The sequence below is a fragment of the Crinia signifera genome, chromosome 1 (assembly GCF_055691185.1).
Source record: "Crinia signifera chromosome 1, ASM5569118v1, whole genome shotgun sequence".
Lineage (NCBI taxonomy): Eukaryota > Metazoa > Chordata > Amphibia > Anura > Myobatrachidae > Crinia > Crinia signifera.
Genome location: NC_139217.1, coordinates 62,767,520 through 62,780,281, shown reverse-complemented (window position 1 = coordinate 62,780,281; position 12,762 = coordinate 62,767,520). Strand labels below are relative to the sequence as shown.

Genomic DNA, 12,762 nt, shown 5'->3' with positions numbered 1-12,762 from the left:
AGTACTGGCCCCAGTACTTCTAGTACTGGCCCCCGTATTGTATCAGGGCAGCATTTTCCTAACGAAATCCCCTCCACTGGAAAAAAGGGCAGGACACAAAAAAGGTGCAAAGTTTGCTATAAAAAGGGAATACGAAAGCAAACTATTTTCCACTGTGAAACTTGCCCCGACAAACCCGGCCTATGTATGAGGGAGTGCTTTAAAATATACCACACATCTATGGATTATTAGGTTCATCATTTCACCGTGCTTCGGGGGTCTTGCTAATGCGACATAGCACCCACCATTCATTCCACCAGAATGTGTGCTGCAAAATCCAAATATCACTCCTTCCCTTCTGAGTCCTGCCATGCACCCAAATGGTATTTTTTGGTCACATATGAGGCATTGCCGTACTCGGGAGAAATTGAGGCACAGATTTTGGGGTGCTTTGTCTCCTTCATTCCTTGTGAAAATGAAAAATTTTGAGCCAGAACTGCATTTTTGTGTAAAAAATTTAATTTTTCATTTTCACAGCCCAGTTGTACCAAAATTGGTGAAACCCCTGGGGGTTTGAAATGTACACTATACCCCTAGATGAATTCCCTGAGGGGTGTAGTTTGCAAAATGGGGTCACGTGTGGGGGGGTTCCACTGTATTGGTGCTTCGGGGGTCTTGCTAATGCGACATAGCACCCACCATTCATTCCACCAGAATCTGTGCTGCAAAATCCAAATATCACTCCTTCCCTTATGAGTCCTGCCATTTTTTGGTCACATATGAGGCATTGCCGTACTCGGGAGAAATTGAAGCACAGATTTTGGGGTGCTTTGTCTCCTTCATTCCTTGTGACAATGAAAAATTTTGAGCCAGAACTGCATTTTTGTGTTAAAAAAATGTAATTTTTCATTTTCACAGCCCAGTTGTACCAAAATTGGTGAAACCCCTGGGGGTTTGAAAGGTACACTATAGCCCTAGATGAATTCCCTGAGGGGTGTAGTTTGCAAAACGGAGTCACTTGTGGGGGGGTTCCACTGTATTGGTGCTTCGGGGGTCTTGCTAATGCGACATAGCACCCACCATTCATTCCACCAGAATCTGTGCGGCAAAATCCAAATATCACTCCTTCCCTTCTGAGTCCTGCCATGCACCCAAATGGTATTTTTTGGTCACATATGAGGCATTGCCGTACTCGGGAGAAATTGGGGCACAGATTTTGGGGTGCTTTGTCTTCTTCATTCCTTGTGAAAATGAAAACTTTTGAGCCAGAACTGCATTTTTGTGTAAAAAAATGTAATTTTTCATTTTCACAGCCCAGTTGTACCACAATTGGTGAAACCCCTGGGGGTTTGAAATGTACACTATACCCCTAGATGAATTTCCTGAGGGGTGTAGTTTGCAAAATGGGGTCACTTGTGGGGGGGATCCACTGTATTGGTGCTTCGGGGGTCTTGCTAATGCGACATACAGTAGCACCCACCATTCATTCCACCAGAATCTGTGCGGCAAAATCCAAATATCACTCCTTCCCTTCTGAGTCCTGCCATGCACCCAAATGGTATTTTTTGGTCACATATGAGGCATTGCCGTACTCGGGAGAAATTGGGGCACAGATTTTGGGGTGCTTTGTCTCCTTCATTCCTTGTGACAATGAAAAATTTTGAGCCAGAACTGCATTTTTGTGTTAAAAAATTTAATTTTTCATTTTCACAGCCCAGTTGTACCAAAATTGGTGAAACCCCTGGGGGTTTGAAATGTACACTATACCCCTAGATGAATTCCCTGAGGGGTGTAGTTTGCAAAATGGGGTCACTTGTGGGGGGGTTCCACTGTATTGGTGCTTCGGGGGTCTTGCTAATGCGACATAGCACCCACCATTCATTCCACCAGAATCTGTGCTGCAAAATCCAAATATCACTCCTTCCCTTCTGAGTCCTGCCATGCACCCAAATGGTATTTTTTGGTCACATATGAGGCATTGCCGTACTCGGGAGAAATTGGGGCACAGATTTTGGGGTGCTTTGTCTCCTTCATTCCTTGTGAAAATGAAAAATTTTGAGCCAGAACTGCATTTTTGTGTAAAAAATGTAATTTTTCATTTTCACAGCCCAGTTGTACCAAAATTGGTGAAACCCCTGGGGGTTTGAAATGTACACTATACCCCTAGATGAATTCCCTGAGGGGTGTAGTTTGCAAAATGGGGTCACTTGTGGGGTGGTTCCTAACTTTTAGCATCTTATGGTGCCTAGAAACCTACATGGTGCCTAAAAAATAATCTCATAAAAAGGAGGCTCCAAAATCAAGTAGGTGCTCCTTCTATTATGAAGCCTGTGGTTTGGTCAACGTGCACACTAGGGCCACATATAGGATATTTATGAAAACAAAAGAATTGGGGGAATCAATTTTTAGTCACATTTCTCTAGTAAAATCTACTGTGTTCCTTAGAAAAATCTATTAAAATTGAAAATCTGCAAAAAAAATGAAATTTTGAAATTTCACCTACACTTTGTTTTAATTCCTGTGAAACACCTAAAGGGTTAACAAACTTCCAAAATGCTGTTTTGAATACTGTGAGGGGTGCAGTTTTTGAAATGGCATCATTTATGGGGGTGTCTCACATACAAGTCCCTCAAAGTCACATCAGAACTGAACTCGTCCCTAAAAAAATCAGTGTTTGAAATTTTCTTGAAAATTTGAGAATTTGCTATTCATATTTTAAGCCTCCTAGTGTCCAAAAAAATTAAAAGGAGGTTGAAATAATGATGGAAACATAAAGTATACATATGGTCTATGTTAGTTATTAACTATTTTGAGTGGTATGATTATTTGTCTCACAAGCAGAAAATTTAACATTTTGCAAATTGCAAAATTTTCAATTTTTTTACGACATTTTGGTATTTTTCACAAAAAAACACAGACTGTATCGACCAAAATTTACCACTAACTTGAAGTACAATGTGTCACGAGAAAACAATCTCAAAATTACTGGGATAAGTAAAAGCAAAAAAAAGTTATCCCCACTTAAGTGATACATGTCAGATTTGAAAAAAAGGGCTCTGTCAGGAAGGCAAAAACAGGCTGCGGCGGTAAGGGGTTAAGGGTCCACTTAAGTGAATCTGTTTATTGTGTTGTATTCAGAAAGTCTTAAACTTTCCAACGACATATCACATTGCATGAAAACAACAGAAATAGCATGGACCCTTATGACAGCACCCTTAAGGGCTCGTCCGAGTAAACCCATGTTCAAACTTAGATCTTCGCTTAAGATGATAAGGTAGTGTGCAAAGTTTGAAGACGATTAGTTAAAGCATTTGAAAGTTATCGTAGAAAATCCATACATACACACACTTGCTGTGCCTGATGCAGCCACCTGGCTGTGGCTGCTGCCGTCTCCTGGCTGCATGGAGATCTCACAATGATAGCAAGATTTGGGCATGCCCAAGTCGGCCTGGGAGAGAGACACAACATATCTGCACTAAACTAATGCGCTCTAACAGAGGTCACCAGAGGGGAAGTTGAACCATACCTGTTGACCTTCAGCAGTGTCAACCTTTTACCTGTTGACCTTTTGACCCTGTCAACCTAATGCATGTTGACCATATATGGTCAACCTATGGAGTGTCTATCTAGACACTAAGTTATCATCCGGATACTATCCAACACTAATAGATAATTCATAAAACACTGTATATATTTAGGGAATCTTATGGGACATCTTCTTTACACCCAATGACTTTTCTTTAATTTTAAATGCTGAGATGAGCATACCAGCCATCTGTGTACACATAGGTGCCGATTCTGTGTGTGCTTGAGGGCCCGAGCACCCATGGAAATTGATGAGCACCCACCCGCTCAGCAGCACCCACCCATGTCCCACTGCACTCCCCCTCCCTTGCCACTGGAACAGGTAGTGTGGGAGCATTTATGTATCTGGCACTGTGGGGGCATTTATGTATTTGGCACTGTGAGGGCATTTATGTATTTGGCACTGTGGGGGCATTTATGTATTTGGCACTGTGGGGGCATTTATGTATTTGGCACTGTGAGGGCATTTATGTATTTGGCACTGTGGGGGCATTTATGTATTTGGCACTGTGGGGGCATTTATGTATTTGGCACTGTGGGGGCATTTATGTATTTGGCACTGTGAGGGGCATTTATGTATTTGGCACTGTGGGGGCATTTATGTATTTGGCACTGTGGGGGCATTTATGTATTTGGCACTGTGGGGGCATTTATGTATTTGGCACTGTGTGGGCATTTATGTATTTGGCACTGTGTGGGCATTTATGTATTTGGCACTGTGGGGGCATTTATGTATTTGGCACTGTGGGGGCATTTATGTATTTGGCACTGTGGGGGCATTTATGTATTTGGCACTGTGGGGGCATTTATGTATTTGGCACTGTGTGGGCATTTATGTATTTGGCACTGTGTGGGCATTTATGTATTTGGCACTGTGGGGGCATTTATGTATTTGGCACTGTGTGGGCATTTATGTATTTGGCACTGTTGCCATAATTTGAATATTGGAGATAACTGTGCTGCATAATATAAATCAGTATTATTTTGTGGCCCCGCCCCTTTCCCATGAAGCCACTTCCCTATATTTTTGGCTTGAGCACCCACCAGCAAAAACATAAATTGGCACCTATGTGTGTAGAAGATCTAATATTCATAAAGATCATTTTTTGGTTTAAAAATGCTATTCAAATTATTTTAAATACCATAATTTTGATATGAGCTGCATATGCAAGCTATTACTTATTTGTAGATGACTTAGTAAGATCCATAAATACCTTGTGTTTATATGACAGAGCTGTGAGTGCCTCAGTCAGGAAGCATGGGACTAATCCTAGTGAATTACTGAAATTGATGGCATTAAAGGAAGATCAGTGGATTATATTAGATGACATTGTGGTGAAAAATACACAGACTGGAATTGTCTCATTCGAAATGAGTGAACATATACAGAGGTATGGATCTTAACACATTCAACAGTTGATTTATTTTTCAGCATATTAGAACTTTCACTAGGTAAGCCTTTGTGCACTACAATACAACCGAGCCAAGAGGGGTAAGTGATAAGGGCTTAGCCAGTGCCATAACCTTTATTAAACATCTTTTATGGTCAATGGGATCCATTGTGGGTCGGATGTAGAAATGCTAAAACTGCAGCCTAACCTCGGAAAATGTCAATTTGAAGGCTCCGAAATTAGATACATACATGCCTCACTGACAGCAGCATATCCCTGCCTCACTGACAGCAGCATGTCCCTGCCTCACTGACAGCAGCACATCCCTGCCTCACTGACAGCAGCATGTCCCTGCCTCACTGACAGTAGCATGTCCCTGCCTCACTGACAGCAGCACGTCCCTGCTTCATTGACAGCAGCACGTCCCTGCCTCACTGACAGCAGCACGTCCTTGCCTCACTGACAGAAGCACATCCCTGCCTCACTGACAGCAGCACATCCCTGTCTCACTGACAGCAGCATATCCCTGTCTCACTGACAGCAGCATATCCCTATCTCACTGAAAGCAGCATGTCCCTGCCTCACTGACAGCAGCACATCCCTGCCTCACTGACAGCAGCATGTCCCTGCCTCACTGACAGCAGCACGTCCCTGCCTCACTGACAGCAGCACGTCCCTGCCTCACTGACAGCAGCACGTCCCTGCTTCATTGACAGCAGCACGTCCCTGCCTCACTGACAGTAGCACGTCCTTGCCTCACTGACAGAAGCACGTCCCTGCCTCACTGACAGCAGCACATCCCTGTCTCACTGACAGCAGCATATCCCTGTCTCACTGACAGCAGCATGTCCCTGCCTCACTTAAGGACGGCACCACCACTGGGCAGCTTTAGGCAGCAGGACCCCTCCCCCCCCCATGGAGCAGGTCAGCAAGGCCGCACTCCCGTGGAGCGGGTTAGTGGATGAGCACCGGAATGCCTCATTGACACTAGCCCATTACTGTCCTTCTGACAGCAGCCCACCCCTGCCTCACTGACAGAATCTCAACCCTGCCATGCTATCTATATCTCTATCTATCGTTCTAGTTAAGCAGATCCGGCTACTGCAGATAAATAAATCCAATAAAACAGCTTTTAATTATACATAAAATGTTATGGTAATGATATATATATATATATATATATATATATATATATATACGCCGGACAGGTGAGATCACTTTATTTTAATCATTGTGTCAGTGTTGTATGCTATTTAAACCCTGTATGTAATAGTGCTTTTAAGCCACAAGCCCCGGAAGACGGGGGAGAGATCCCCGAAATGCCGTTGGGCGCAATAAAGGATTTTTATATCACCAAGTAAGCCTGCCGAGTGCCGCTATTTATCCACCTGCATATTGATTTACCATAGTCAGTGAAGGGCACCGGGAGCAAGTATATCTCGCAGCATATGGAGTGCCGGACCATTTGGAATCTACTCCTTTGTTTAAATACAACAATAATTTAATAGTTATTGTTTTAAACTCTTTTCCTTTGACAGCTTTATAGTAGTTCGCCTGTCTTCGACCATGGACAATGCGTATTTGATTCGTTTTATTCAGAGCTTGGAACATGCTATACGCAGCTCAGTGGTCAATGTGGTGCTGCACCGGAAGAGCGAGAACTTAGAGAAAGTTATTATTAAACTGGTTCCTTCCAAAGAACTAAACTGGGAGATCTCTGCCCTGGTAGAGTCAGGATATACCGGACCACCTGAGCCTTCCGAACCAATTGCTCTTCAAGAAGGGGACCAAATTCATTGTCGTTTCTACGGAAACATAGCAGCTTCAGGTGAACCAAATTTCTAAATGTCCTATTATGTAGCAATACAAAAAAAAAAACCTCACCCCATTGTACTGAATACACTGGGAGAAAGAAGTGTCAAACCTTTCAGAGTGATATGGTGGAGAAAGATAACCAATCAGTTTCTAACTATAATTTAGAGTCAGAAGTGTCGATGGGCTGGTCTGGCAACATGTAGAGGCCAGACTGGCTGAGCAACTCCGCTTCCTGGCACTCTACCGGCTGCCTTGCTCTCATAGACAGGAGCAGGCCAAGCAGTTCCACGTGGGCATGCTATGAAGCCAGGCTCACATCACTTGTGTCTAGGGTGGCCAATCCCGGGATTTGGCCCCAAAATCCCCAGGATGTAAATCCCGGGATTTTGGGATTAGACTGCGCATGCAAAGTCTAATGCCGGGCAGTGTCTGAGCACCTACTGCACTGCTTCTCCCGTCACTGGCGATCGGCTCCGCACAGCATGATATGATGTCAGTAGTCATGCTGCGCATGCCGGACAGCTGCTCCGCCACTTCCAGACCCATGATTCACAGCCACACCGACTTCCATCCGCACTGCTACATCCTCACTGCTCATTGCCTCCTGGCCACACAGCCCATATTGCTCCCGCGCATCACCTGCCCGCCTCTGCCACACCGCCCGGGGCTTTTTATTTAATAGGGAAGCCAATCCCAGGATCCCTGGAATCCCAGGATTGAGCATTTTTCAATCCCGAATACCGGAATTGAAAAAATGACGCGGCATTGGCATCCCTACTTGTGTGTCTTGCCTATGTGAGCAGTGACCCCCCCTCCCCCCTTCCTTTCTTTACAAATGTATGCCAAGGCTGTATAACAACCCCAGTGCATCCCTGAATACAGGGGTCTATTTACTAAGTATTGGAGAGAGATATTGGAGAACCAATCAGCTCCTAACTACCAAATTGCAGGCTGCATTGTTTTATTTTTTTAGCACAGCTTCCAGCTTCCAAATTGTTCAAAAGTATATCACATACACCTACTTTCGGTACAACAAAAAGAACCTTGGTAGCAATCTTGTTTTCCAATCTACATGCAATACAAGTAGACATACAAAGCAAAAGTATTTCTAACATTGTGGCATTGATCGTTATCACAGAGTTGTATGCATATTGTTTATCTGTCAAATTCAAATGGGTTTAACAAAGGTAGGGATCTCGGTTTGTACTTACAGTACCCAAGCCAACAGATAATTATAGTACAGTATGTCCATTCAGTGTGTAGTGCAGCCATGCATGATACAGAACATATATTGTTAGTTGTTATCCATAGCACGTAGACTCACACTCTAGAAAAATGTGTCCTGTGGTGTAATGCTATCATTATTTTTGTTCCAGATGGCAAACTCACATTTCATTCCCAAAGAATGCAGAGTCTATCACTAGATCTTAGTGTTGTTGATGAGTTTGCAAATTATAGCACCCCACATTATAAGGGGACAGTCGCGTTCTACAAATTATCCAAAGAGGACATCACAGTGAGTTACAAAACCGGGCTGGCCATTGAATTACAACAAAGGACTCCAGTATGCAAGCTGCCATTAACTCTACCAAAGGTAGTTTTTGTGTCCGTTTTAGTTAAAAACTTTTTGCATTTTAAAAGTGTACTGTAGTTTGAATTTTTTTTGAGTTTAATCATTATATCCTATAGGTGGAACTCTGTGTTTTGGTTTTGGCTCTAATTCATTCACATGCTTTGCTTCTGGTTTTTGGCTAAACCACCCGCAAGTCTTTTGGTTTCAGTTTCGGTCTTTGGTTTGGTTAAATATTTCTATAAAATCATTGTTGAAACAAAATAAATAAAAAAAAACAGGTAAAATCATGTAATTTTCGTAATCAAAAACACAAAAATGTAAATTTGTACTACAGAACCAGGACTCGATTCGAGTTGGATCTCCTTGGGGGATCAGGACTGGGTTTTGGTTCCTTTCATAGCCACAAAATGTGGATTTCAGCGGGTAACAGATGTAATCTATCCACAGTATAGAGCAGTGATTTTCAACCTTTTAACCTTGTGGCACACTAAATAGGATTTTAAATATGCCAAGGCACACCATGAGGGCAAAACACATTGGCCCCTACAGGAAAAAAACAAACCTATTGGCCCTTATATAAAAAAAAAATCACACTGGTCCTCACAGGTAATAAAAAATAAAATACATTGGCCCTTTACATGAAAAGAAGAGACCAGTAAATAACAGTTGTACTGGTGGTGGCTGTAAACTGGTTCGGGCATCTCTAGATCTGGGGGCACACTTGAGAACCACTCAAGGCACACTAGTGTGCCACGGCACAGTGGTTGAAAAACACTGGTATAGAGAGAGCTTGAGAGCTGCCCAGCATTTTGGAGAGATCTCGTGAAACTCCATCCCTTCCCCTTGGGCTCTGCAACCTTTGCAGCCTTTGCTGTGCACCTGAACATTTTTAGGTTGGAGGGGGCAAGATATAATCTAATTTTGGAGCCCCTAAATCACTTGTATTTGATGCCACATTCTACAGAATACTGGTTGTGCATCTCAGATTGGGCAGCTAGCTTAAATAAGTGATAAAGTAGAGAGTAATAAACAACCGGCCAATCGGCTCCCAACTGTCACATTAGAGTATGAGTTTGACAAATGACAGTTAGGAGCTGATTGGCTGGTTATTTATTACTCTCCACTTTTTCACTTTTGAAGCTTAGAGCATCTGACCCAGTTTGTTATAAACGGTGAGAACTCCATGATTCTAATACTGGGTACACGCCACAGCAATGTAGATCGTAAGAGGGTCAAAAGATGATCGCGTGACCCGCTCATGATCTAGTGGAGCCTACGACCCGCTCGAGAACTGAATGCGATCAGCGTATTGGATCAGGAATGGATCTAAAATGCTCTAAAATGGCCCAAAACATGTCCAATTTACATAAATTGGGTCTAAATTGGATAATTTTGGGCCAAATCCTTCTGGTGTGTAAGTGCCGTGATGTTAGACAAATATATTGCCCCGGGTCCTGATTATGTTTATACAGAGTCACAAATCAAAGTTAGAAGAATATTAGCAGAAATGTAAGGGGCAGCAACAGAATGGTGGCGTAATAAAAAACTGTGTGCCCATCACACAAAAGTTCACCCACCCCCCCCCCCCAACCCCACAAGATAAGATTAGCCCCCACCCCCATTTCACTTGCTTGTTGCCACAACGCGCATCCCCACCCACCGCCACTGCCGTCGGGTCTATAGCTGCTGGGAGTGGCAGATCTGATTGGATCTCTCAAAGTAGAGGTGTGATGGAAGCACATATAAAGACGGCATTCCCCACCGCTTCAAGCCACGGAATGGGAATCAATCACATTAGCTTAGCATCCCACCCCAAATCTTAGCACATAGATCCCATGGTGAGATGGTGACCCTTCATATTTGCCTGTACATGTTTGTATATGTTAATTACAGGACAAACTGTCATTTATTTCAGTTGTTGACTTATTTCATTATTTATGTATGAATTAAGCCAATATATGTATTACTAAATTTCTTTTCATTATTTTATATTACTAGGTGGAGAAAAACATCAGTCGTCCATCAAGCACAAAATTAATAACTAGCGAACCTACAGGTAATAAATGTAGATTTGTTCTTAATATGGAGTCACTGTAGTTCCCAGCTTAATAACTGAGTTGGAATTTCCCAACCTACGTTACATCTCAGTGGTTATCAGTAATTGGTGCAGGGTGTTAAGTGTTCTCGGGGCCCCTGACTCAAGGGGGGCCACGGCTACACTACACAACTTGCACCCATTACATTTATTAACTTAGGAACACCCTCTCCATTTTTCTAGTGATACCTTTGGAATATATGACACCATCGCCGTATTTTTTTCAGAAATATTGGGCCAGGGATATTTCCTAAGATATAGCGCATGTGTGGAAGACTCAATGCCATTAGCTTCTGTGCATTTGTCAGTACCGTGTTTTTTTTCCTAAAGGCCACAGAAATTGCACTAGGGCCACTTCTAGTAATAAATGCTTACGCTTATATCCTCCTCTTCTCCATCAGCAAGAAGTTTCTGCTCTAGGTTTCTCAGTAGGATTTCAGGTGGTTTCGGTGGGCTACCAAAGTGGTTACTTAGGGGTACTGTAAATTTACTAAAGCTTCTAAAAATGAGAAGAGGTGATTCTGTGTATCATTTCTCTATAGCAACAGAGAAAATGATGGTTTCAACTTTCAAGTCATGTCAAAGATGCTTGAAACTGTGTTCACATTGCAGGCTTGACCCGGGTTATTGTTGGGTTGTCCCTTTTGGTGGCATCTGGTTATGACATCATCTTCAAGTGCCAGTGATCCACCTCTCAGGTACTTTTAGCAAGTGGGATAACATGGGTTGTGTATTCACACTGCAGCCTACCCTTATTCCAATAGCAATATTTAAAGGCTCAATGTGAAAAGGTATAACAGTCCAGGTTTTAAGGCTATCCATATCTGAGCACAGGTGACAATGGTAGTACCTCAGATATTTTTATTTAACCACCTGTGCTCCAGTATGAATCTAACAAAAATATAGAGGTTTGCAAACACTGGCATAGCTGTACAGCTGGGACTTGTACATATTTCTACCATCTCACCCAACCTACCATACCATGCTTCCTTATGGAAATAAATACAGTATCCTTCTTTGTTATTGTTTACCAGATCTACTATGGGACAGCGTGTTGAAATGGGTGGCTCATGAGCTATCAGAAGAAGATACCTCAGAGATGCTGCTTTCTCTTCCCATTCGGCGCAGTACCATTCAGTTGGTCAGACTGAAGAGTCCTGATAACCTGGCTGCCCAGATTTATGAGCTGTTGAGTCTGTGGAAGAAGAGGCTCCCCACATCGACAGACAAGTTCCATCTCTTAGCTCGCCATTTGCATAAAAGTGGGAGGAGCGATCTAGTGGAGCAGATGAAAGTAAAATGGGAGTCAAACATGTCTGGGTCAGCAAAGCTTTAAACCTTGTACACAATGATATAAGTTCTGAGGCAGCTTGCTGAGGGATTATTTAAATGGCCAGTAAGTAACATGTGTGCTCAAATTACAATAAGTGAAATTGCCTGTCTGCATCTAAACAATTAATTGAAAAAAAAAATTATTTGTGTGGGCAGTCACCAAATAAATGTGAATTCTAATCATAGTAAATGATGAAAGTTGAAGGTATAAAATTCTGGAAGTGTTTAGTTTGTATCTTTTGCCTTTACTTTGTAGTAATGAATGTATTTTTTTCACAGTCAGGGGCTGGTTGGCAAATTTTAGCCTGGGAGCAGGAACACAACCCTGGCCTTTGAGCAGCAGCCCACTCTTAACAGATTTCCAGTAGAGAATACAGAAACTGATTTAACAAAGTGAGAAAACCTCTATTTCTGAACAAAACTGATTTTTTTGTTGGCTAAGAGGCTTGCCATGTATCATGGATGAGGTGAAAAATGGGGACTGCGGACTGCGACATTAGGCTCTTTTAAATGGATAACATACTAAGATGGTAAATTTTCTAAGGTGGAAGTTCAATTGAAGATGGGATGCCCATAGCTACCAATCAGATTCTACTTCTTATTTAGAACCTTCTAGAAGATAATAAAAAATAAACTGATTGGTTGCTCTTGGCAACATATCACCTCCAAGAGAATTTCCATTTTAGCTAACTTATCACTTAAATCATACTGAAACTGCCATTCATGCATTTTTAATACATGTTTTTTTTTTATAAACTTAGGAGTTTTTATATTAAAAATAGTATTGCTATAAAAAAGATTAAAAATAATAAAAAAAAAAACATTTTTTTACTCTTATTTATGGGGTCCACTACATGCTCCTTATGAGATAGCATATGAGGTAAGGTAAAAAATAAATTTATATAAAGATGTAGACAACTTCTGCTCTATTTAATGTACATGTCTCCATGGCATGATCAGGATCTGCTCACCCTAGCCCATGGGAAGCCAAC

General features: G+C 42.2%; 1 protein-coding gene across 1 annotated transcript in view; it reads left to right on the top strand.

The window, feature by feature from the left end:
* DTHD1 (death domain containing 1) overlaps positions 1-12,489 on the top strand; it is a 47,594-nt gene extending 35,105 nt beyond the window's left edge. Inside the window, exons 6-10 of the mRNA XM_083156279.1 lie at positions 4,797-4,955; positions 6,494-6,783; positions 8,147-8,364; positions 10,342-10,399; positions 11,473-12,489. Of these exons, the coding sequence (XP_083012405.1) occupies positions 4,797-4,955; positions 6,494-6,783; positions 8,147-8,364; positions 10,342-10,399; positions 11,473-11,774 (1,027 nt within the window). The 3' untranslated portion in view covers positions 11,775-12,489. The remainder of the gene's footprint in view (positions 1-4,796; positions 4,956-6,493; positions 6,784-8,146; positions 8,365-10,341; positions 10,400-11,472) is intronic.
* Positions 12,490-12,762: the final 273 nt, after the last annotated feature.